Source organism: Electrophorus electricus, chromosome 21, assembly GCF_013358815.1.
Source record: "Electrophorus electricus isolate fEleEle1 chromosome 21, fEleEle1.pri, whole genome shotgun sequence".
Lineage (NCBI taxonomy): Eukaryota > Metazoa > Chordata > Actinopteri > Gymnotiformes > Gymnotidae > Electrophorus > Electrophorus electricus.
This window is the reverse complement of record NC_049555.1, coordinates 7463836-7489126: the sequence shown is the minus strand read 5'-3', so window position 1 is coordinate 7489126 and position 25291 is coordinate 7463836. Positions and strand designations below refer to the sequence as shown.

Below are 25291 nucleotides of genomic sequence, written 5' to 3'. Positions count from 1 at the left end.
AACCACATACACAACATTCCCAACTTCTCTGGCCTGCAGTCTGCCTACGGCCTTGCCGTGAAACCCTGAGAGGCCAAATCAGTAATGTCAAAACTAGGCTGCTGTGTTCCCACATGCAGACAGGCAGCAGGAGCAGTGGATCTAATGAACATATCAACAAAAAAAATGAAATCCCAAGCCTGAATACAAGACATTCCTCAAAGAACCTGTGGATTAAAGAACTTTATCCAACTAATGAGGAAAGCATTGCTCAAATACCCGTGGTGCCAACAGGCCAATGAGCGTACGGCATTCATGTGGGGGACAAAAAAAACTCCCAGCAATGTCCCCTACAGCAAACAGTGGCGGGCGTGCTGCTCAGTTGTTGATCAACTTATGCGTTACACAGGTCTAAAAATAGGGACACCAGCACCAAGGCTGGAAATTTTAGCTCCAGGTCATTCCAAGAGTAATGTGACAGTGAAAGATTGTAAGTGGAGCTGAGCAAAGAGAGGAAAAGAGGAATGGAGATGAGTTTATAAAAAGACATTTAGAGAGAGAGAGAGAGAGCCAGAAAAGCATGAGAAAGTGAAGCCAGCCACCTGGGTGTTGTAGAAGCAGATGGGTCTGCAGAGAGATTAATCTCCTGGCCTGGCCACTGCTCCTGCTAGAAAACATGCCGTCTTTGAGCACACGTTACCTCTACATGGCTCCTTATTACCTTTCTGTTCTATACTACTCCCATTACTTTTCTGAAGCAATGGTGATTACATATCGATTGAATTATCATTCAAACCCACAGCACATAACATTTGGCAAAATACCTATAAACCTCTAACAGGGATTCCATTAAACACTGGACCAATAAACTGTGAGGCGTGTTAAATCCATAACTGTAAAATCTCAGTGTAGCATATGTTTACCGAAGTTAATTGGAGACTGCGGTACTAGCTAGATTGATTTTTCCAGTCTGTAAAATTATTCCAGGTGAGAAACAGCTGTGTACTGTAGTAAAAGATGTAGAGAAACAGTATGTTTTGGACAGGGGTCCTTCATTAGCTGTGCAAAGAATTAGCATATAAATATATAACTTGCATATAAAACTGACAAATTGTTTTCTCTTAGCTTAACCCAGCAATCTTTACCAGAGTTTGACACTTTATAGAGGTTACAATGGAAGTGGAATAGAGGACAGGAATTCCAACCCCATGGAGAGTTGGAATTCTGATACTTGCACAAAAACATCTGAGCCCTAGCGGTTCTCAGTCACAGTGCTGCAGAACACTGCTGCAGAACACTGCTGCACACATCACTATATTCAAACCATAGAAGGTACCAAGTTAGTAACACGACACAAGTTATTACAACCTGAGTGACATTAGATTTTATTACAGCCTCAATGATAGGACAAGTTAACAAATTTCAAATATGTGAACTTGCAAATATTTGAATAATGACATATAATACAGAAAATATAAAAATAACAGCAGCAGTGTGAAAACAAGGGTGTTGTGTTAGGGGTCTTTGCACTACAGTCCACAGTGAAAATTGCTCTAGGCTGTTTCTGAGAGAGAAAAGCAAATCTTCAGTGTGCATGGTTTCAACCATGTGCAAGAAAAGACTTGAGAAAATCTTGAAATATATGTAACAAAGATTTTTAGTGCCACTACTGCATACTTAAGTTGGGTAAAACCCACTGAATGAGCACAGACAGAAGAGAAGGGAGTCTTTTGTGACCTAGTAGGACTTTAGCTCAAGTTAAAACAGGAAGTTACACAGACCAATGCAGATTCCTGCAGTTTTTTGCTTGTTTTGCAAAAAAAAAAAAAAAAAAAAAAACCAAACAAAAACCACTTGCTGTGAATTTGGGCTACACTCTACCCAGCAAGACAAAGTGCATATGCTTAACTAAAAGGCAACCCACAGTGTCCTGCTCTGAAATGTTTCTATGTATGTGGTGTCAAGTATAGTAGTAGCACTGTCAGCAAACGTGGAGCTGAAAAGATGGTTTCCATCTTTTCTCCAGGCAATCAGAGCCTGAGAACAAGCAGTCTTGATACTCAGCATGACTTCATGCTGTTGTGCCTTTCAGCTGCAGCTCCATACAGTCAGAGCAATCTCACACACACACACACCTACACACACACACACACACCCAACCACACACACACACACACACACTCATAGATCACACTTACTCCGGCTCCGTCTACTTGCCATGTTACAATAATGAGCCTGACCATGAAGAACAGCCAGTTATGCCAGCAAAGTCTGTGGTATGGCTCCCCCTACTGGAAACACTGCTACCCTGCCTGATAAAATATCTCAATACCAGCCACCATAAACCCCTGTAACACCAATATCTGATCTGTTTTTAATTAATTCCTTAATTGACAAACATACTGATTCTGAGCTAGTTTTAATGAAATTTATTTTGGCCCAAATTATTTTTATTACATGTCCTCCTCATAGACTTTATTTAAAGTTTATAAATTTTGAATCTTTTTGTCTGTGGTGTAATGCAAGTTCAGTGTATTTTAATTTACCATAACTGACTAGCTAAAAACAAACTACCAAACCAAAACATCATTGGTGTTGCTCCCTTGTCCACCAGATGGCAGTAAGTAGACATTTGTGTCCAGCACGGTGCACATTAAACACCGAGACATTTTTTGTTAAAATGCCAACTGGCAGCCAGGTGACACAGTTTATCAGCTGCTTTTAAAAAAAAGAGAGAGAGACCAAAAGCCACCCCAGGCCTGGGACTAAAGACCTGGCACCATGGTCCTGCTGTTAATCCTAGAGCTGTTTGCTTTCTCTACAGTCCCTGCATCAACAGGTCAAAGTGAGTAGGCAACGACAAATTTAACTCTCTATAGATTTTATTATATTTACACACACATGCACCACAAACAAAAATCATGAATGCAGTTCTTATAAATCTGCCAGGCAGGTCTAATAAAACACTCTGTCTGGTACAAAAAAACCTATTGTGCGTCACATTTGGGGAACAGAAAATAAGAAATGTAAAATGTGCAGTGGTGTTTGCACATGTCTGGATACACTGACCTTCATGGGAAACGACACACCACTCACTCCAAGTTTTAATTCCATTTGCCAGCTACTCAGAGCCAGAGTGGGCACTCCCTTAATCCCATTATTCCAACAGCCTTCTACTCCCTGAGCTCAGTCGTTTCGTTCATTTCCCCAACAGCAGCACTGGGACCCTGCTCCACTATAAACAGGAACCACTCTCAACCTGCCATTTACCACACTGACCTCTCTCTGTTTAGATTGTAAATGATTCCCACTTCATTTCACGCACCTCATATCCCAATAAATGAAAGATAAAATGATGTGTAATAAAATAACAGCGCGGTACGTTTTTTCCCCTTCTAAAGAGGGTGAGCACCCTTCACTGAGTTCAGCTGTGTCAAATAAAGGACCTGCAGGATAAGGAAACTGGACAGCTCAGAGGACTGAGACCAGTTCCTCAGTGACCCTTAAAGAATTGACATTACTTTAAAACCCTATTCAATCTGAGCAAAGTGCAGATCGTTTAAGAGGCCACAGTACAACACACGAGGAATGACGAAGTCACACACCAGGAATATATTTGGCCCCTTCAGGAAAGCCCAAGATTGGTCTATCAACACACACCAACAAACCTAGTATAAAGATATTCTAGACCAAATTCTAGAGATTCTAGACTAGCATTCAAGGCCAAACAAAGGTATGGCAGGCTTGGGTTTGTCGTTTGTCTGGAGCTGTTGGCCCAGTGTGCACCCAAACAATCTCAAACTGTTCCTCATAAAAAAAGAAAAGAACGGACAATAACAAAGTGACTGCAGCCAAAGTCAAACTACAAAAGCATTACGAACACTGATGTATATAATGAGCAGATGAGAGAATTCTTTCTGCTGCGATTCTTATGGCTACATGGTCTTACTGAAACATAACAGAAATGCCCAGGTCATGTGACCTATCGTGTGGGGGGCTGCACTGTGTGGCAGCTAGGTGAATTTAAAAGTGTCTGATGAATGGAAGGAGACATTTTCTGAACTGATGCCTTTTTTCTTCCTCTCACAGTCCACCAAACATTAAACAGCTTTACTTTCCCTTCACTAAAAGCAGACTCATTTGTGTCATTATGCAGTCTCAAAACCTACACTCCTGCCCCAATAAACAGGCAGAGTTTTGTTCAGCATGTTAGCAGCTCCCCCTAGCGGTCAGACAGAGTGCCACGAAACAGTAGCCTATGAGGAAAGAGTTCTACGCTCACGTGCAAGACCCGCATGCAAAACTCCACACGATTGCTATGACGAGTCCTCTTGGCCACCCGGAGCAACACCGTTGCTCGGCAACAGTGGCTGCTGGGACGACGCAATGACCCGATACGGCACGGGGTCTTTGGTGAGCATCTTTCTGGTGGCAGCGACCAGGCGGGAGTAGCTGTCGGGGCTGTACTCGGAGGCGGGTGGACGCGCGCGCAGCAGGGGCAGCACGTCCTGATCGCTGCGGGACAGGAAGAGCGGCAGGCGGCACAGGGCCTCGCCGTCGCCCAGGGTGTCGGGCAGGGCTTTGTGCTTGCTCTCGGGCAGCAGCATGATGCAGAGCACGGAGAGCACAGCGAACGAGGAGAACACCACGTGGTGGAGGAAGTGTCCACCGTTGTTCTGAAGCTCCATCACCGAGGACGCTGCCATGCCCACGCAGCCGGCGGCCATGACCAGGCCCAGAGCTCCGCCCCTGTGAGAGAGAGAAAGAACCAAACACCATCCAGGGTTTGTAAGTTCAAGGCTGTTGGTCTGTTGGTTAATGCTGATGCCTCATCACTCATTTGGGGGGTTTCTGTAGAATTTCCCCCAATCAGCTGAATTTATGAGTGGTGAAACACCTTAAATATTATAATACCAGTCAAATCCAGAAGCACTGATTTACAACTACTACACTATTTGAAGATCTGGATGACTGAAAGCATTCCCAATCAGAGGGAATTACAACAGTTCGGAGCTTTCTGATGGGTTCATTTTGGCTTGCCTATCCAGGGCACTGTGTACCGTGACCTTTAACATTTCAACATATGCCGACCTCCTGATGGAGTAAAGCTGCCACTTACCGCACGACGGTGGGCATGACCTCGGCGGCAAAGAACACGCTGAGCATAGCCAGAGCCTGGGAGGAGAGCAGTCCCACGAGCGACAGCAGCAGAACCAGCACCCCTTGCAGGTCTGACAGGGGATTACACACAGGACAGCCAGCCTTCAACATCAGCCATGAGTAGCAAAACCCCCAAACAACTCACATTCCACAGATTTACAGCTCTCGGTTTGATGTTCAAGAATCTGTCTGTGGCTTACAGACTTTTAATGGCAATGAGAACAGATTTTTGTGCGAGAAATCAGTTCTTCATTTTGGTCAGCGGTCAGATTGTGACACACCAGCCGGTCTCAGACAGCGGTTGTGGAGGAGATCCCCGGCACTGTCCAGTTAGCCTAAGATCATTAAGATCTGAAGGACTGCAAGGCTGGAGGGCAGAAAAGACCCTGACGGATTCCAGTGACAGCAAGTGTAACTCGCACGCCGCGTCGTGTCAGGTGTCCCGCGAACTGATCCTGCTCCAGGAGGGGCTTACACTGAGTGAGCGCCAGCAGCAGCAGGGAAGACAGGCCCGTGACGATGGCAGTCAGTAGCAGGATACCCCGCCGGCCCGCACGGCCCACGGACATGCACAGGAAGCCGCAGGCCAAGGCCCCCATCAGCGCACGCAGGAAGTAGCCAAAGTAGAACTGGGGTGAGTAAATATGGAGGTTCCTCGTAAAGCAGTACTGGATACCTGTACCGATGAAACTGAGCAACAGAGGACATTAAGCAGAGGTAAAGACATTGGTTACAAATAAGTGAACAGACCTGCCATTTACTACTAAACACACCTTATATACACACACGTAAACCCACCTGTTGCTGTTTTTTTTTTACCTGTCTCTCAGAGTAATATTTGTTTATATCAATTATCTGCATTGCTGCTTTCTGTTGTCTGATGTGGGATTTTTCAGCTATTATTATTATTATTATTATTTTGTTATTCTAACCAAAGAAAATATATCCTGAAGCTTCCTGTTAGCCTAAACTCTGTCATTTTCTAAAACACAGCACATTAAGCAGGGGAGGCAAGATCTGAGTAGAAATACCTCACTCCAACACCCAGACACTCCCCAGTTTTCAATGTGCTCATGCACGCAGAGGCAGCGTTTCTACGGCAACAACTCACAGGGTAAATGCCAGGATGAGGCAGTTCTTCCAGGTAACTCTGGTGTGACGGAGCTCGAGGACGTGATGGTAGTGCGGCTGGGGCTCTTCTGGGAAAGCCACGTCAATCTCTGTGCAGGGCAGGCCATGTTATTGGATGGCACACAAACAAAAATACAGAACTTTATGAAATCGTAACAGAAGAAGAAAGGCTGAGTGGAAGGTTCCTGAGTGGGACCCAGATCCACAAAACCCATCTGTGGTTCAATGACAAACATGCCCATGAATGGTGAAATGACCCCGTTTAGGCTCATCAATTGGCCTCTTTCACCATGTCTGATGGGCCTGCGGTTGGACTAATGTGATTTCAGCCATAGCTCTGTCAGAGTGGCCATAGAGTTGTATATTAGAACCCCAGCTCCACTGTTAGAACCCCATAACCGTGCCGCCAAGCCCTGAATCACCAATGCAGGCACCTACTAGGACAAGCACTATTTATGGCTGAGTCACATGAATGTGTGTCATACACGTTGAACCGTTTCCACACACGTGAGGAAGTGTAGTCATGACCGCTCAGAACAAACTCTGAGGGACAGCAGCAGAAGCGGACACATGAGCCAACCATAGCCATCGTCTATGAGACAGCAGTGTTTCTCCTGCTACAACACCGTCTCACTGTAAAGCCTTCTGAGCGGGTCACACTGATGATTGCAGTGCTGTAGGTTAGTATTCCCACCAGTGACCCATCATAGGCTGCTGTATCACAATTCTTGTTACTGCTACAGGCCCACAGCACTGCATGCTCGATTATTCAGGCTGCACCACGCTTGATCCAGCTCAAACCAGGGCTTACTAATCAGGTGTGTAGAAACAGATGGAAACACCAAACTGGTGTAACGGAGGACGCACCTGTCAGGAGGGTCTCAGCAGGGTAGAGATCACCTCTAAAATGCACTCCGTTTCGGGTAATGAACATCTGTAGGCATCTCTTGGCCTGAGGAATCCGAGATGTGGCGAGAAGCCATCGCGGAGACTCCGGGAATACGGAGGCCCAGCTGTTCGAAGCCGCAAACAAACCGTTCATTCAGTACATAGAAACACAGGTGTATAAACGTGTGTGTGTGTGTGGACTCACCACCAGTAGGACAGCAAGAGTAGCATGGGTGCTGTAGCCACAGCCTGAAGCACCTGCCAGCCACCGCACAGCACGGCCAGGCCCGGCAGCAACAGCTCTGCAAGCACAGCGAAGAAGCCGCTTACCATCGACACCATCAGCCTGCGTGGGGGGTCACACAGTTCCAGGCCTACAGCAGGTACACACAGAGCCGGAGGGCGAGGATGGGGGCAGGAGGTGTGTGAGCGGATGGAGGGGGGGGGGGGACAGTGGTAGAGAGAGGGGGGATGGAGAGAGGGAAGAGAGAGAGCATGTATGAGTGAACAGAGAGAGGAGAAGACCCAAATTTCAGTGCTACAGATGAGGAAAGCCCCTAGTTAAACAAGTATGAAACACTATACCAGGGCTACCCACCTGTAACCTCCCTATACCACTGCCCCTGTGTGTTGTGATTGCCAGCATGGCAGTTCACGTTATATTAATCTAATAAGAAGAGCGATACAACCAAATATCTCCCAAAATTAAAAGAGAAAAATGTAACATCAATGTTCAATAAAATCCAAGTACTATGAGATCATTGGATTAAACACTGTTGGAGTGACTGACAGGACCCAGAGCCTGGTCCACACTACAACAGTTTGCAGGAGTTGGTGAATAGGTGTAAATCTGTATGACATTCCTCAGGAATATGAGGGAATGACCCGGACGCCGAGGGAATGTCTCTCTCTAGGATCCTATAGGGAGGAGAGGAAAAGCAGGAGCTCACGTCCCACCAGTGTCCTCCTTCCTGCTATTGTTATCCTGCTATTCCGAACCCCCTGGCTGTGGATCATAGCAACCAAAGCTTTTCATGCATCCAACGCCACCCTGTCCGAGATGTTTCATCTGGACTAACTATTATGATTGACCTCAGAGGAATTTGGCTTAGCATGAGGGAGTGTTTTTTATGATTTTAAGACTCCGCTGAACACGCTTTCCCCCCGGCCAACCACTGCTCCGGGGCTCTTACTGGAACCATGAGCATGAAAACATTGTACACAGTGATCTCCAAGATCCTTCCTCAATAAGCTAATGGTCATCTACATGAACATAGGTTCCTATGTAACAATTACAGGAAGACCAGGATGAGAAACAACTGGCTGGCTCCCCACAATGGAAAACACACACACAAACACACACAAAACACACACAGGCATGCATGCATACACACACACACAAAAGACTGCAAAAGTGACTTTATGAGGAGGTGGTATTGTTGAAAATTTCTAAGAGGGGCACAATAGACAAGAAATATCTAAAAGACGTGGGGGCTGCCAAAGTATGAAAGCATGCAGCGTGACTAGACATGTTATAGTGTGATATTAACGGACTACTTTATCAAAAAAACACTACTGTGCCTAACGGTGGTTTAACCCTGTTACCCTTGGCTGTACTGTTGCTGTACTACTGCCCCGGGAACTCTGTCCCATTTTCCTCATGCATCTCCAGCCTCAGCACACCAACCCAGCTAGCCAGTAGTGACCCAATTTGCTGTAACGAAATCAGGTGTAGTGAATTAGGGAAAGCAGAGTAACGCACAGAAGCTGGAGGGACGGCGAGCGAGACCAGGGAACATAAAGGAGAGAAGGGCTCCTACGCGAGATGTCGTTACATGCAATCCGAGACGTAGACCCATGGGAAATCGCCTCTGCAGAACAGGAAGTGCATTGGCCAAGGGACCAGTAGAGAAAGAAAGGGGGTGTCAGTGACTCAGGGGTCACCATGATCCCTCACCTCTACCCAGCATACAACACTTCCAACACACCATTATTAGACAGGGTTCCTAATAATTCAAATGCAAAATGTTAATGCACACCCCTCCTCTAAACCATAAACAAACAGCTTATCTGTGAGGTGTGAAGCAAGTCAGAATGCAGTAAGTAAACAGGATCTTCCTATTGTGCAAAGTCCTCTCGCCACCGAATTACACAAACACTTTCTGCAAACCAAAGTACCACGGAGGATTTACCACTGCACACAGACTCTACTGTGCTTACTCAGAAGGACTGTTGATATGAAGTCTCTGTTTCACTTACGCCGCGTGAACAGTGACGAAATCTAATAAGGAGAGAGCAGCCGCGCGGCAAGTCAAGACACGGTGCTGCAGTGTGCTTAGGCTGGCGGCATCTGCACCCAGCTCCGGCTAGTACGCGGCTCTCTGTCTCGCTGTGTTGTGCCTACTGACATTACAAGCATACACGCGTCGGAGGCCCGTGGTGAGGTTGTGGGAGGGCGGGGCCAGGCATGACGTGACTCACGGGCGATGTAGGAGGAGAGGAAGACTCCGGCCAGCACGGTGCCATGACACAGGCGGAGGAGCTGGAAGGTGGTGGGGCTGTCGGACAGGCACACGGCTACCCCCAGGAGGCCTGAGAGGGACACAGTGAGCAAAAGAGCCCGCCGGCGACCCAGCCTGCAAGCACACGTCAAACTCACAGTGCTGTGCCAAAACAAACTGAAACGGCTCGATTTGGAAGAGATGTAAAACAAACAAACAAACAAACAAACAAAAAACAACAGCACGTTTTATGAAGGCTCACCAGTCACAAACACTGCCCAGCAACACATAGCCCAGAATCCAACCGCTCATGAAGCAGATGTGCTGCAGGGGAATTTTCCAGTAGGCTCCACAAACCAAGTCCCACTATTGACACAAGGACAGAGGTAGGCAGCTAGATTAAGCACATAAAGACACACAACACACTGTTCTCAACAACATGTGGCTGTTTACTTGTTAAAGGTCACAAGGGTTACGGAGAGAGCAAAGTTCCAGAACAGAAAGAAAGACTTCATGACAGTGTCACACTATAATCTCATACTATAACGAGAGTGAGGGAAACTCTGGAACAATACTATTCCTGACTCAGGAGCAAACAAGCACAGAACCTAAATAACATGCGTGATTTTTTAATGAGAGATAAGGCAACATCATGTCAGTATTTGTGTTAAGAACATACATGGGGCTCACGTGCCTAGTACGTTCTGGTTCGCTTTTGACAACCTCAGAGCGCATAATTACATAACGGCCAATGTGCGCATATCTTATACAAACTAGCCATGTTCATCTTCCTGCCCCGCTCCCATTCCTCTTCAGGATTTCCATAATGTTCTCCCATTGGATAAAGAACATGGAGTCATGGTTTCAGAAAACATGAAATTGGGGCTCTGCACTGTTGGAGTGGGGCTGCGACTTAACTGTGCGACACACAACCATTCTTCCCCCAGTTGAATAATTACACAGGCATCCCTGAGACATGCTCACACCATCACCAGGACAAACAAGGCCCTGTTTATTCTGTGTGGTTCCATGGTATGTGCCTTTGGGTGAGTCCTGCCCATGGTTTGTGAATTGGGATGGGCCCCGCTCAGTCTAGGGTATAATAATGCACCTATTCGTTTACTGAAGCATTGTTAGTATATATATCACCATTTGAAGAATTTCAAAGAACTACTTTAAACTATTAAAAGTTCAAACAAAGTAGATTGGGACTATTCTGGTAGACTGCCACCCAAAGCATATTACAAACAAATAAACAAACACACAATAAAACCCGTGGATAGTCGACTTAAAGACACCGCAGTGATCTGACATTTTCTGGTGTGCAACCATGAACTGTTATATTTTATATTTCATAATTGTTAGCTCTCTCTGACACGGAGATGTCATGTTGAATACCATGAAAGGGTTTAGGCTACATATACTCAAATCACAGACTTAGAATATACTCTATAGGGAGTGTACGCTAAAGAGAGAACTATTTATTAAAAAACCTACCTCGGTAACAAAGTTGCTCCGGAGCCCAGCGGGATTCGCGTATTCCCATCCCCTTGTACATGGCACCACTTCTCTGTAAACTCTCCCTGTAAAATTCGTGAAGTTTGTCGGATATTTGTAAAGTTTACAAGGGCTTAAGCCATATCCGTCTATCCATGGAATTGTAAAGTTCAGGTAAGTTTGTCTCGAAAAATTACTAAGGAGGAAAGATGAAGGTAGTAATGACGGATCGGGCTTGCAGTGATAGGACTCTGGAACCAGCGTAAAGAAAACATCACATAAAAGGTTTAACGACACGGCGAAATTTGGGAACCAGCTGAAAACGGTAACGACTCGATTGTATCGTCCGTAGCCTCCAATTTGTGGATATACTTTGGTTTCAAACTCCATGGCTAGGGTCCGTTTAATTAAAACCAGTCGCGTACCACAGACATCTGAACTGCTGGATGGTGAAAATCGACTAAATACCCCCGAGGCTGTGGAGCAGTAGGTTGAGCGGTAGCTCGCTGTAGTTGAGCGGTTAGTTGAGCGGTAGCTCGCTGCGAAATGACGGAACTAGAAGTGCTCCCCTGTTCATTACACAGTGCTGGTATTTGCTAAGACATAAATGTGCAGATAGTACCAACACGTTGTCTTTAACTTTACTGGCTATAACACGCACTCCTTGCGATACGCAATGTATTGTTAGCAGCTACATACCGGTCACCCAAACAGGAGGGAGGTTTTTGCGGACATCTTTTCTGCGTTAACGTGAGTTAAGGACCTTATTTTTCCCCATCAGCGTTTCTTTCTTATACATACCGGTTAATGTTTCTATATGAAGGCACTCCTGTTTAACGAAGATTTAAAGCAGAATGTTTTAGGACTACGAAAATGACTGGGATATGAACTGAAAAGCTCGGATATGTCCACACAGCCCTTAAAAATCTGATGTCACATTAAGGCAAACATCGGATTTAAGTTACTTCACCCTAGTAATGCGAACACAATCGCGCAGCATATAAGAGGGCATTGATACCTGATCCTTACATGGCGGACGAATGCCTGTACATGCTGGAATAAGGATTAGCACTGCCGCGCCTTCTAACAGCCTGTTGGCCTAAACTCACCATGAACATCTGGTTAAACCGAAAGATCACAACATAGTAAATTAGACCCCACAACCCAAACTGGAGTCTATTTTCATAAACAACTAAATTAAATCTTTGGCCAGTTGTTCATTTATTGATTCCCATAGACTTATAACCAATTTTAATTCCAATGAACATTACAGTACATTCTGTTTAATAATTTTATTTACACAATGCATTTTTTTATTTCATAGCGCTTTTGCCATGCTGCCCTCTTGCGGACAGTAAACGTAGCTGCCCCTTGCTGGTACTACCATCGTCTGGAATTTAGATAGTAGCAATTAGATGTTTTCCCAAATTAATGAAAGAATCAAATTTAATACTAACCTTCTGTTGCCATCGGGTGGAATTCATAACGTAGGAAGAAATCACAGACAACAATCATATTTCAAAAATTTATTTACGAACATAATCTCTGAGGAACAACAGCAGTTCTCGCGCTCTCTGTACATGCAACTGTAGAAAATAACAATTTTGAATTTTTACTCCATTAACTTTTTTTTTTTTTTTCCCTTTTTTTTAAATTTTAGTTTCTCGCTTTTGAATTGCAGGATATCAACACAGCTAAAGGTGTAAGTACTGGATCTTTGACAGCACTGACAATAGCATCAACAAACCCTCCCTCCCATAGCTGCTCCAACAATATGTACACAATTGAACTACATCATACAAAAGGAAGAAAAAAATCAAAGGAAAGAAAGGAGGAGGAAAATAAAGTGAGAAAGGAAAAAAGTTACATTATTATATCACCTGCAGCAAGTGCGGAGTCTCGCTGCCCTTAGACCCCCCACATTCTACGCAGGTTCAGACTAGTACAAAGAGGATGGTGTAAAAGGCCTGGGAGAGAATATACACTTATGTACAATGTCTTTTCCTTTTTACTCATTACAAGAGGAAAATTTACACAGCGGAGACCTTCAAACTCAAACATACCACAGGTGTCAGAAAGATAATAAATAGGTTATTTCTCACCATTTAAGAATAGTTCTACATGCTTTATGAGTTATTTTCCATTTCAAGAAACATCTACTGTTGGATGTATGTATATTGAAGTAGGGGGAAAAACAACAAACAAACAAAAACAACCAACAACAACAAAAAAAAAACAGGCTTGAAATTGTGACCTCACAACATGTAAACCTGCCCACTTAAAGAGGAAACCAAAGTTCAACGGCTTTACGTGTGTGCGAATCAGAGGTAATGTGTTGCAGATATCAGTGGTGAGCTGAGGTCCTGGGTCACTGGCTAGCCAACATCTAAGTGCTTCAATGTGAGATAGGAAGTCCAGTCCCAACCTCGTCAATGAAGGATAAGCTGACACTGGACACTGACTGGGGAGAAGCATTAGATTCATGGGGTGGGGTCCACACGACAGGCTTCTGTGTTCGGCTCATGCCCTCCATACGGAACTGCTACAGAAAAATGCATCACAATTTCAAGCCTTCCATTTAAAATAATGGAGGACAGTTGACGCAGGGGAAATATGAAAGGTAGGGCTTCAACGGTTTAGAAGACAGAACGCACGCACGCGTGCACATATTTGTAAACAGTGAGGCTGCAGGAGCAGTGTCATGGTATACATTCTGGTTTTTTTTTTTTAAACCACACTGATCAACAATGCCACTGTGTTGCATGGGCAAGAAAATGCACTATAAGACATCAAACACACCGATTCAAATTCAAAGGCTTTTTTCATCTTTTTCCCCCCCCTTTACTGTGTTCGCCAAATTGACAACACATGACAAAGAATCAAGCGGGTACTGAGATTGTACTACTGATTTGAATGGAAAGTTATTCATTTAGGTTTGTATTTTGTATGGCCAGTCTAAAGATTTTTCCCCCCCTTGTCATTTATCACGGTACTCACAAAAGACCACACTATTATTCATCTAAAACAACTATTTGCCAAAAGACTGATTTCCCGTTTTTGCACCCACTCAATGTATATACACATCTATGCTGTAGGGCATTTAACTCGCACACCCACCCACCAACCCACACACACCCACACCCACACACACACAAAAGAAAACACATGACTGAGCAAACAACCAACCTTCAACGGAAATACAAGCAGCTAATTATGAATGGTAAAATATCAAAATGTTCTTTAAAAAATCAGGATTCAAGGGAAAATAAAACAATATTCAGAAATCAGAAATAGAAGCTCCATTATAAAAACAGAGGACATTTTCTAAAAACCAACTCTTGCATTAGTCCACTGTGTAAGTACAGTTATGCAGATTCTGTGACTGTGCTTTTGTGGATGAACTACCATGGTATAGGACGAAAGACTAAATAGGGCCAACCTGTGAGATGACACACCACAAAGACACAGTGAGGGAACTCACAAGGACAGTAACTATGGAAACAATCAATAAGAGAGCCCACAAACAGAAGGGGAGAAAATCTACAATCATCAATGATGCATTATGTTGCCATTCCTTTAAGTTGCAGGTTAAAAACAACAACAAAAAAACAATTCAAAACACATAAATGACAGTAAACGGGACAGAAGAGTTACTGATCACCAGTTGTACAGGAAAACAAAATGCTGCAGCTTTGTGTTGATGATGCACGCTTGGAAGGGATGTAATATGAAGTAAAAAAAAAAAAAAAAAGTTGGGGGAGGACAGGCAAAAAAAATTGATACTCTGTTTTAGTTGTAATATATTTTGTGTTGTAATGGATGGTTTAAAGGACGTTTCTACTTTGTCCAGAACCAGATTATTGGCTCCATTTGCTGCTGATGCTGCTAACTATAATTTGTGCATCTTTAAATTAAATCAGAAAAGTTAACTGTAAAAAGGCATTTTCTCGGTTTATAGGTTTTTTTGTTGTTCTTTTATGTTTGTCTTTTTAAGATACATACTCATGTATTAAAGCAATGAATATATCTCTGTCATTTAAATAATTCCATAATCACTCTGCTACATCTGAAAACTATGGCTGTGGCCCTGACAGTTTCAGTATAAGGGAAACCTGTGATGACAACGATTCTGGCAATGATCCAGGACACTCACTGACCGGTTAGACAGAACCTTAAGAGCCTGTACACAAGAGGTCTTAAAATACTGACAACGTGTACACATTTTGGCCCATGGTGGGGGGGGGGTGCCCAAAAGTGAACTGTACATACAAAGATAATTTTTATTCATTTATTTTTTTTCTTTTACACTTAACTGTGTGATGTTACAGTACATAAGTTATTTACAACTGTGCAGTAATGAGTGGCAAAATAAATTATCTAGAAGGCAGCGAGAATACATTGGTTAACGAATATAAAAACTGTACATCATTTACGGAATACAATTTTTTTTTTGTATGTTTCCCCCCATTCATTAACCTAATGTTGGCTCTGTAGTGTTTCAAGTCACTTCCTCAGAAAGGGAACAATGAAATGCCCAAGTAAAGAAAGACAAAAAACAAACCAAACCCCCCCCCCCCCCCCAAAAAAAACCCCAAACAAAAAACAAACAAACAATCCCCCTCCCACCAAAATAATATCCCACCCTCCACTAAAACACCATCTTTTAAGTCTTTGCCTTTATTCCAACACTGCATATCAGTGTTTGTCTTCTGTGTCCTTTTCCACGTACAGGCTTTTGCGACTGACTCCACATGTACAACCGGGCGCTCCTCCAGCTTGCATCTCAGGGGGTGCCCTGGCTCTTGCGCTGTCTGTGGATGCCCTGGTGCGGGAGGCAGTCTTCCCCCTCCCCCACCATCCCGCCCCACCTCACCCATGCTGCGCTGCTCTTACTGCACTCCTCTCGGCCTGTGGCTGCAGGGACTGCGCTGCCCAGCAGGGAGCCATGCTCTCCTCGGCTGTGCTTACGGGAGATCCGGGGCCAGTGGGATGCCGTCTCGCTGCACGAGTCGATGTTCAAGCGTTCTTCTGGCAATCTTTTTCAGGCCTGAACCACTCCACCCCACCCAACCCCGTTTGCACCTTTAGGGGTGGAGCCGGGATTCTGTCCAGTGCTCTTGTGCACACCATGGTGGCTTCTGTCCCTGATTCTGAAGGACAAAGATGGTGGAGCAGCCTGTACCAACCCACCCATTCCTGGTTATTTAATTAGGGGGATCAAAAATAAAGACAAATCTTTCTCTCCCCCTTCATCTCACCCTAAATCAAATGGTAGGGGAGGGATGGGTAGGCTTCAAAGCAAATGTTGCTTTTTAAATCACAAACAAAAGGATAAAAATTTGAAGGACGAAAGTGCAAGTTGTGTTTTTCCCCGGTAAAAAGATGCTCCCCTTTTCTGATGGAAGGGGATGATTTAAGTTTGATTTCTTTTACCATTTTTCTATATAATATATATGGTTACTCTTCTCAAAGAAATCTTCTCTTCAAACTGGCTAGCCCTTACCGAACTTGCTGTCTGATGTCTCTTTGAAAGATGAGAATTTGAAACCGCACTCTCCGCGTCCGAGAGTGTCACGCAGGCAGCAATACGAAGTCGTCGTTCACGTCAACCATTGGCACATAGAAGGAGGGGACCTCGTTGACACACAGGGACTTGTGTCCCGCGGGGTCGAGCTCCTGCACCTTGAGCTGCCACTCCATCCTCTGCACTGCGTTCAATGCGGCGGCCTCATGCTGCTGGCGCATCAGTAAGCATGTCTGAGGGAGCAGGAGGGCAGGGTAAGATGAGAAGACAATGTGAGATGGACGAGACAACGTGAGACGAACGAGACACGAGGACGACGACAGAGCATTTTAGAATATGAGCCAATCACTGGATTGACGAGTTCTCTTAAGTTTGAAACCGGAAAAGAAAGGCAGGTATGGTGGCTAGTTATGTTCACACCAGTGAATTTTGCACAAGGCCCGAATGTCTTGTATGCGTTGTATTGCTGTCAAACACACTGACAGTCCAAAACCTAACAGTGAAGTATCTGGCTTAGGAGACTCTTAAGTCTGCTTCTCCTGTAGCATAATTTCAGAATGACTCTACTCAAAGCCCCATAGAATGCAGTCGTCTGTGGTTGTCTGTTTTGCATGCGAGGCAAAAAGCTGTTTGTGGTTCAAGCAAAAAACAAAGAACCCAATAACCATAGTTTCATGCAGATAATCAAATGTCTGGCTCATGATACTAGCAATCATGACAACCAATACTATTTTGACTGTTAGTCACATTAGTACTTTTGGTGAGACTTGTAAAAGACAATATCAGGACCTCACCTTCATGCGGTCATACTTGTCATCCACATCTTGAATCCAAGAGATAAACTGCCGAGCATTAAAGCGATCTCTCACAGACTTATTCTCATCCCCCTATTTAAGATAAATAAATCAAGAGAAATAAAATCAACGCAAGATAATATCAACATAAGGTACCTTATAACAAATGGAATAGAATCAGTGAAATCTGGCATAGCACTACAGAGGTATTTCACCTGGCTCTCTGAAGGCATATTGTAGACCTCTGAATCCAGGAGCATGGTGCAGGCGCTGAATGGAACCGCTTGATTAGCGATGGTTCGCGCTGCTCTGCAATGAACTCTCAGTACCTCTTGTTCACAAGACACAATGAGTTTTTCCTGTAGAAGGATAAGATAAAAAACATTTTAAAGGGAGAATAAAAGAAAAATTAAAAAAAAGACAGGAGTGTGGACTTCTAGTGATCCTCTGAAAACCCTTGAGCAAAGTTTTGATTAAGTTGAAAGGTGGTAAGGTCTTTCAAAATCACAAAGGTTCACAGAAGTCACAGAAGCAGCATCAGAAGAGAGCAAGATGAAATGGGGGAAGTTTGATTGTACTGTAATATGCTTTTTTTGGCTGGAGAAATGCATATTGCAGATATGGGGCTTTACTGTTACACAGAAGCTTTGATCATGTCATCAAAAAGGTTTTGCGCTGAGTGATCAAAGCACTAATTCTAACTGGATGACTTCTGAAGTGAGAGGAGGAACAGAGTGTGTGGGAACTGGAAGTTTTTTGCACTCTTTACCCGCTCAATGCTGTGCTGCAGCCGCAGTTTCCCTCTCACTGCCTCCTGCTGTCTGAAAAGTTCCTTCAGCGGCTCTGACAAAGATGGTGGTGGAGCAATCTGGGGGGGGGGAGGGGGGGGGGGTAGGACAGTGGTGGGAATCAGGGGGGTAGGACAGAGTTTATCAAAAACAAAAGGCAGCATGCTGCTTAAGGCATACTCAAGCAATTGAGCAACATCAAAATTCAGCTGTGAAAGTATCATCTGTAGGAAGGAGTGTTAGGAATATATTTTACAAAGTTGTACCATCAACACAAAAGTAGTGTTGTATTAAAATACAGCTCCTAAGGTATAAAAAAAACCCAACAAAAACAAACAAAGCATTATATCAACATCTGTGAAGGTAGTAAAATATAAAGGAATGATGGGGTGTTGTTCTTACCACTGGGATATGCAGTTTGCTCAGAGGTTTGCCATCAAGCAGGTAGGAGCCTGTGTATGTCACATACTCTGCATAGCACTGAGGAGCTTGGGGTGTTATGTAACAAAGAATCTTCCGCTTTTCTTCAATCTTCTTGCGGATTTGCAGGTACTCAAAGTAAGGGTTGGAACGGTCACTGTGGTAGGGTTCGATTTCATCCAGCTTGATGGCATTTACTATGACTGCCAGGGTCTGCTGAATCATCTCGCGAGTCTGCTGCATGGCTGTGTTGACCAGCTGTACCTGCACCTGCTGCTGCCCCGACTTCGGGAACTTTCTTTTGCGTGGATGCTGTGCCTGACCATCCTCCTCCTCCACAGCGCGGCCTTTTGTTTTGGTGATGAGAGCAGGTGGTGCTGGGGTGGAGGTCTGAGCAGTGATGGCACTGATGGGCTCCTTCTCTTTTTCTTTCTCCCCTGTGGTAGCAGCAGGTGGAGAACTGGTGGTGGTGCTGCTTGTGGTGACCGGAGAGGAGGTTGTAGAAGATGAAATGCCAGAGGTGCTTGTTGCAGTGCTCTGCTTGCTCTGGTTGGCCAGCATCTGAGCTCGATTTCGAGTCATCCTCTGACTGGTATCTCCTCAATCTTCTTTGGGGCTTCGGGTGTTACGAACGGTTGACTGGCAGCTTGGCTGTCCGTTTCCAAGGCCTCTGACATTTGGGCTGTGCCAGATGACGCGACGGCCAAAACAGGAGCAGAAGAGCGGGGACTGCAAGAGGGACCTAGAGCTACCACTGGGGTAGGTCCAATCTGATCTGCTTTCGCAGCTGTCAGTGGTTCCAAACATGTTGCTATGGATACTGGGGTCAGAATATCAGGGGATATATCTTTCTGTCCATATCCCTGCTCATTCTCTCCATCAGTAGCTGAAAACATATTGCCCTCACTTTCGTCCCGATCATTAAACTTGCCCACATCTTCCTGAATAATTTCTTTAAGGGCGGGAACGTCTGGAATGTTTTGAGGCTCTGGTTCCAGCTCGTGCTGTGGTCTGTAGCTCTCCTCCGGAGAAGGAGGCACCAAATCTGGAGCAGGCTCTGCAGGAGGAACAACAGCTGGGGAACAAGGTGCTTTAGTTAAATTGGGTAAGCCAACTTCCCTCACCCCTAGATCCTTGCCTGCTTCCACTGGCAGAGGTCTTATTTGTGTGGGTAGATGCCTGTTCTCTTCCATCTCTGGGGCTATGATCTCAGGCTCTTGCATCTCTTTTTCTGGGAATGGAAGGTCTGGCAATGAAAATGGACCCAGGTCGTCCAACTCATCAACTGCAGTAGAAAAAGGGTCAGTCCAATGAGATTCACGTCTCACAGACTGGGCAATACTGCTCTCAGGCGCATAATTGAGGGATTCTTCTTTGCTCTCTTGTGTCATGCATGATGGTTCAACATCCATTTGATTCTCCTCAACATGGGGTTTGATATCTGGGAAGAAGGTTTCTAGTCGAGTTGAAGGTGGCAAGAAGTTCGATTCTGAGTCCACAGGCTCAGTCACAGGTCTTGCTGGTGATGAAATATCCTCTGTACTGTCTTTCTGTACCTCATAATGAGGCTCTGAAATCTGTGCAGGGCAGTATGACCTAGAATACGTGGAATAAGGGGGAGAAACGGATGGTTGGACAGTCATTGCTGTAGGGATATGCGGCAGCTCACAATCTGAGTGTGAATATGGACTGCTGATCTTTGAAACAGCAGCTTCGACTTCTCCATAGCTCTCAAGAGGTGACTTTATAAGTCCTGCTGAGTTCCAAGCTTCAGACTGATCACAAGAGTTTTCCATGATGTTATCCTGAGGACGAGGAGGTGTCAGGGGAATCACTTCGGGTTCTCTCCGATCTGGAGACTCAACCCAAGTCTTCCTGGCAGACTCTTCAATACTAAGAGAATATGCAGGATCTTCTTCGGATTGCATGACATGTTCAGATGCAATCATAGTTTCTGCAGCATCCTCAGAATTATCTTCCTCTTCCTCTTCTTCCTCATTATCATCATCATCTTCCTCCTCATCATCTTGCTCCTCCACAAGTGGAGGCAGATATTCAGTGCTGCTCACTGGATCGGCCGGTAACAACATAGGCTCATTCTGAGGTGGTACAGACAGGTCATCAATGTCCATGGGAGGCAGAGCTGCAGGGGCTGGTGTTGGAGGGGCAGCTATGTCCAGGCATGGCTCCTGGGGGTCAGATCTGTGAATTGGAGTTGAAGGTTTCATTAGATAGTTGTTATATATGCTCTCTGGTGGGAGCTCATTTGCATCATTGCCAGAATTTCCTGTACAAGCTCTATCTGGAAGGGGTTGCAATGACTCTGGCCTTGGAGACCGCATGTCAATATGGGGGGAAAAGTATGGGGAAGAAAGACAGTCAAGTCTCTCCATTGGCATTTTGTCTTCAGGAAGGTGTGAGGCAGATGACTCAAATTCTGCAGCTGCTGATGCACTTTGCTGCCTAAGAAACTTGTCATCTTCTAATTTGAAGTCCTCTTCCAGAGGTCGTCTAACATCAGAGGAAACCGATCGACTCACAAGCGGTAGCTGCATATTTTTTGCTGGTGTTATACATGTTCCTTCCTGGAAGCTGTGGGATGAATTCTGGGATGAATACCTATCAAAGAATGATGGGGAGCAGGCATTCATGGACATTGTTGTTGCAGAGGAGTTTTGACAGTCCAGAGCATCAAACATGATCTCTGGGTAGTCCTCTGCACTGCAAGATGGTGTGCGAGGAGTTTGCATGACTTCCTCATAGCTTGGACATGAAATCACAGATGTAGGAGTAGGAACCCCTGTTGGTCGGTTCTGATCAGGTCTTGGTGATGCTGGAAGATTTTCCTTCATCTGGTGGCCTGTCAGCCAGTCTTTTGAGTTCTGGCCATCCATGGGCTGTGACTTCCTATCAGGAGACATCATTTGTGTGGGGAGGCTGTCTTTGAGCTTTTTTTCTTTCAAGGTAGAGTCCAATGAACCTGACTTTTTTGATGAAAGTTCGCCCCGGTTCTTTTTCAGATCTTCACTGGACTTGGTTTTGTCTTTAAGCTTTGGATCTCCTGATCTATGCCGGAGCTTCTCCATCTGTTTCATTCTCTCTTTGTGTCTCTTATGACGCTCTTCAATTTCCTGGTCTTTTAAGCTAAGCATTTTGCCAAAGCTCGTCAGTCTCAGGTCACCATCAACAAGAAGCTTCTCACCGTGGGCGAGTATCTTTCCTAACTGTGTCTTTCAACTGGCCAATCTTGTCGTTCTCATCTTTGACTTTTGTCTTGTTGTAATCAGTTCTGTCTTTTTCTGTGATTTCCCTGCTTCTGTCCTTATTTTTGCCATCAAATTTTGGACTGTCTTCTTTAGTCTTGTCTTTCAAACTCGTCAGCTGAGGGCTTTCTTTGAGTCCAGATTTCTGATCTTCTTTGGAGTGTCTAAAGGACCCAAAACCATCCGAGTATTTATGTTTCTCCTCCTTCACTTTTTCTTTATGCTTCTCTTTCTTCTTCTTGTCTTTTATTTTTTCGTTGGTGATGACACTATTCGTCTTGTCCTTTTTGGACATCTCCTTCTCAAATTCTAGAGTCTTATCCAGGTCATCGTCTCCATCAGCCTTAGATCCACATGGAAAAGTGTATGGATCGGCTTCCAGAGGCATGAGTTCTTTCTCAAAAGGTAAGCTCTCCCTGCGTCCAAAAGATTCTCTCAGCTCCTCCGACTTGTCCCTCTTGTCACCTCTGTCTTTCTTGACTTTTTCTTTGTCCTTGTCGTGACTCTTTTTGGATGACGAGGAGGAGGAGTGCCTGTGCCTCTCTTTCTCTCTGAATTTGTCCTGCGGGTTGGAGATGGACAGCAGCTCTCTTCTGTCCTCCGACATATCTGGCAAGCTGATATTGGATGAGTCACAGTAGCTCAAAACTGGCTCATGACCCCTGTCTGTGAAGCTGTCTGATGAGATATCGCTATTCTTATCATTGGGATCATCTTTGTAATCATTCATGGCCTCTTCCTCCAGCTTCTCAAGCAAGGATTTCTCATTCTCTCCACTCCCTTTTGAGGATTTTCTGTCTTTCAAATGGTCTGGCTTATCTTTGTATTTGCTTTTGCTCTTCTCCTCCACAATCTCCCTCTTGTCTGCAGGCTTCTGCTTGTTTTTCTTGTCCTGATTTGAGTCCACAGATGCTCTGTCTTTGCGCTCTTTGTGTTTTGTGTCTGTCAAATCCTTGTCTTTCTTATCTTTGTGTTTTTCCATAGAGCCTTTTCTCTCTTTTCCAGAGTCAAAGGCTAGCTTCTCTTTCTTTTTATCTTTATGTTCCTTTTCTTTCTGTTTTTCTGTGGAGTGTTGTTTCCCCTCTGCAGAGTACTTTCTGTGTTTATCCGTTAGAATGTGATCTATGTCGTCCCTGTCAGGCGTAGAGTCTTTTCGATCTAATGAGAGTCCAAATGAATCACTTAATTTTGCCACACCTCCATTGTAAGTGTCACTTTCATCTTCACTCTCATCTGTGAATATATCCTCAATTTTATACCATGTCTTCTCTCTGACCTTTTCAGGTTTCTTCTCCTCCCTTTTAAATTCAAGAAAATCTCTTTCAGCATGTTGTCCTGAGATGTTTTTTCTTCTTGTCTTTACTTTGGCTCAGATGACATCTTCCTCTCCTTATCCTTGCCGTGAGAATCCTTGTGTTTATCTTTAGCTCCATCTTTCTTTTCTTTGGAGCTTCTTTCCAAGTCTTTTTCTTTTAAAGATCTGTCAAGTGAGTTTTTCTCAGGCTTCTCCTTGTCCTGGTCCAAATTTCTATCTTTTGGTTTGTCTTTGTGCTTATCGCTTTTCAACTTGTCTTTCTTTTCAACACCATCCCCTTTCTTTTCCTTGTCTTTTCCAGAGTGGTTCCTCTCCCTGGGATCCGACTTAGCAATGGGTTCACTTTCTGACTTGTCTTTAAAGAAGGCTTCACTTCCATATTCATTCTCTCAAGCAGTCCTGTTTTGTTTTAGAGTCTTTGCGCTCCTTGGTGAACTCATAGGAATCTTTTCGGTCTCTGCTGCCATCGACAGATTCTTTCTCCTTTTTCTCTTTGACACACCCCCTCACTGATTCCTTTCGCTTTTTCTCCTTTTCTGAGTGGCTGGAGTTGAGCTTCTGTTGTCTGTCCAGTCCTTTTTCTTTTCATTCCCTTATCTGAGGACTCCTTCTCTTTCTTCTTGCATGTAGCTTCTTTCTCTGAGCGTTTGTCCCCATGCTCAGACTTCTTGTCTTTCACTTTGTTTTCTTTTCTGCGGTCCCTGTTCTCTTCTTTCATTGTTTCTACTATTAGTTTTACAGAATTATTTGATTTGTATTCTTCATTGGAGCATCCAGCTGTCCGTCGCCCATAGAGGGAACTGTCGGAGGAAAGGTCCGATGGCCAGCGATCATGATCATCTGATGCGCTCATCTTGGTGTCCTCTAAAAAATGATTTTTGATATCGTAATCCTCGTAATCTGGTTCCTCCTTGATAGCTTTATCCTTCTTTGTCTTTTCCTCTTTTCCACTTTTGTCCTTGTCCAATTTAAAATGTTTGTCTTCTTTCAGATCACTCTTTTTTTCTGTTTTGAGCGACTTATCCTTAGACTTTTTCTTTTTATCCTCTTTGTGAGACTTCTGTTTTTCATCCTTTGGCTTTTCTTTATCTTTCATGCTTTTCTCCTTTTCTGATTTTAAAGATTTTTCCTTGTCCTCTTTGCTTGCTCTCTCCTTGTTGGATTCCTTTGTTTTCTTGGACTTCTCCTCTTTAGATAGTCTCTGAACTTCTTTTCCTGACCAATCTTTATCATCAGTTTTACCTTTCAAAACTCTGTCCTCTTTCTTAAAATGATCTTTGTCATGCTTTGAGAGCTTGACTTTGTCAGAAGGTGATTCTGTCTCAACGATCAGGGACTTCTGCCGAGAGTCATCAAAGTCAAAGGTAAAGCTCTTTACAAACTTTTCATTCATGTCTTGATTTAAGACCAGGCTTGGAACCTTCTCCTTCTCTTTGTTTTTGTGTTTGTGTTTCACTTTGTGTTTTTTCAAGACCTTTCCATCCTTGTCCGTTTTAGAAACTGTTCCATCTGAATTTGAGGTCTTATAAAAGTCAGAACTCTTTTTGTCTAATGCATTGGCATGTGTATTATTTTTCTTCTTGTTATCCTGCGCTCTCTTTTTCACCTGTTTTACAGACTCTACACTGGAGTCCGCAGAAGAATAGTCTGACTCACTGGAAAGCCTTGTCCTTACTGAATCAGAGAGGGAACTGACATCAGACCAAGCTGGGGAGGACACAGTCTTCCAGCCGTCTGTCCTCCACTGCTTTGGGTGCTGTTCTGCCAGAGACTGTGTGAGCTTCTGTGAGCCCAAACTCCCATGCGAGGACGAAGACGACGCGGACAGTGAGCTGAACACGGATGAGTCTTTGAGGTTCAATACAGATGAGTCCTTTACACAGTTTGAACTTGGCATCGAGCCTTTGTCATCCTCACTCTCAATGTCACCCGTCTCAGAGTCCGAGGTGCAAAACTTGTCATTCACTTTGCCGAACCGCACCTCTTTGCTGACGTTATTTTTTGTCTCCTTCTTCCTCTTCTTCTTGACTT

General features: G+C 44.4%; 2 protein-coding genes across 5 annotated transcripts in view; both read right to left on the bottom strand.

Moving 5' to 3' along the window:
* Window positions 1-1379: 1379 nt before the first annotated feature.
* Window positions 1380-12255, bottom strand: slc22a31 (solute carrier family 22 member 31). Of its 4 annotated transcripts, none has more exons than XM_035521107.1 (10): window positions 12186-12255; window positions 11157-11242; window positions 9922-10025; window positions 9640-9794; window positions 7364-7532; window positions 7138-7283; window positions 6251-6359; window positions 5615-5829; window positions 5099-5210; window positions 1380-4728 (listed from the first exon to the last, which is right to left on the bottom strand). In XM_035521107.1, the coding sequence occupies exons 3-10, from the start codon at window positions 9969-9971 to the stop codon at window positions 4296-4298; spliced, it is 1389 nt and encodes a 462-aa protein (XP_035377000.1). In that variant the 5' UTR covers window positions 9972-10025; window positions 11157-11242; window positions 12186-12255; the 3' UTR covers window positions 1380-4295. The 4 variants fall into 4 exon arrangements, with proteins under 4 accessions (XP_035377000.1, XP_035376999.1, XP_035377001.1 ...); XM_035521106.1 differs by lacking the exon at window positions 12186-12255 and adding an exon at window positions 11958-12175; XM_035521108.1 differs by lacking the exon at window positions 12186-12255 and adding an exon at window positions 11856-11886.
* A 4456-nt stretch (window positions 12256-16711) lies between these two features.
* ankrd11 (ankyrin repeat domain 11) overlaps window positions 16712-25291 on the bottom strand; it is a 64505-nt gene continuing 55925 nt past the window's right edge. Inside the window, 11 exon segments of the mRNA XM_027007337.2 lie at window positions 16712-16913; window positions 17475-17567; window positions 17690-17833; window positions 18244-18342; window positions 18665-19270; window positions 19273-21882; window positions 21884-23274; window positions 23277-23643; window positions 23645-23823; window positions 23826-23852; window positions 23855-25291. The exon segment at window positions 23855-25291 is cut by the window's right edge and continues 480 nt beyond it. Of these exon segments, the coding sequence (XP_026863138.2) occupies window positions 16728-16913; window positions 17475-17567; window positions 17690-17833; window positions 18244-18342; window positions 18665-19270; window positions 19273-21882; window positions 21884-23274; window positions 23277-23643; window positions 23645-23823; window positions 23826-23852; window positions 23855-25291 (7139 nt within the window). The 3' untranslated portion in view covers window positions 16712-16727.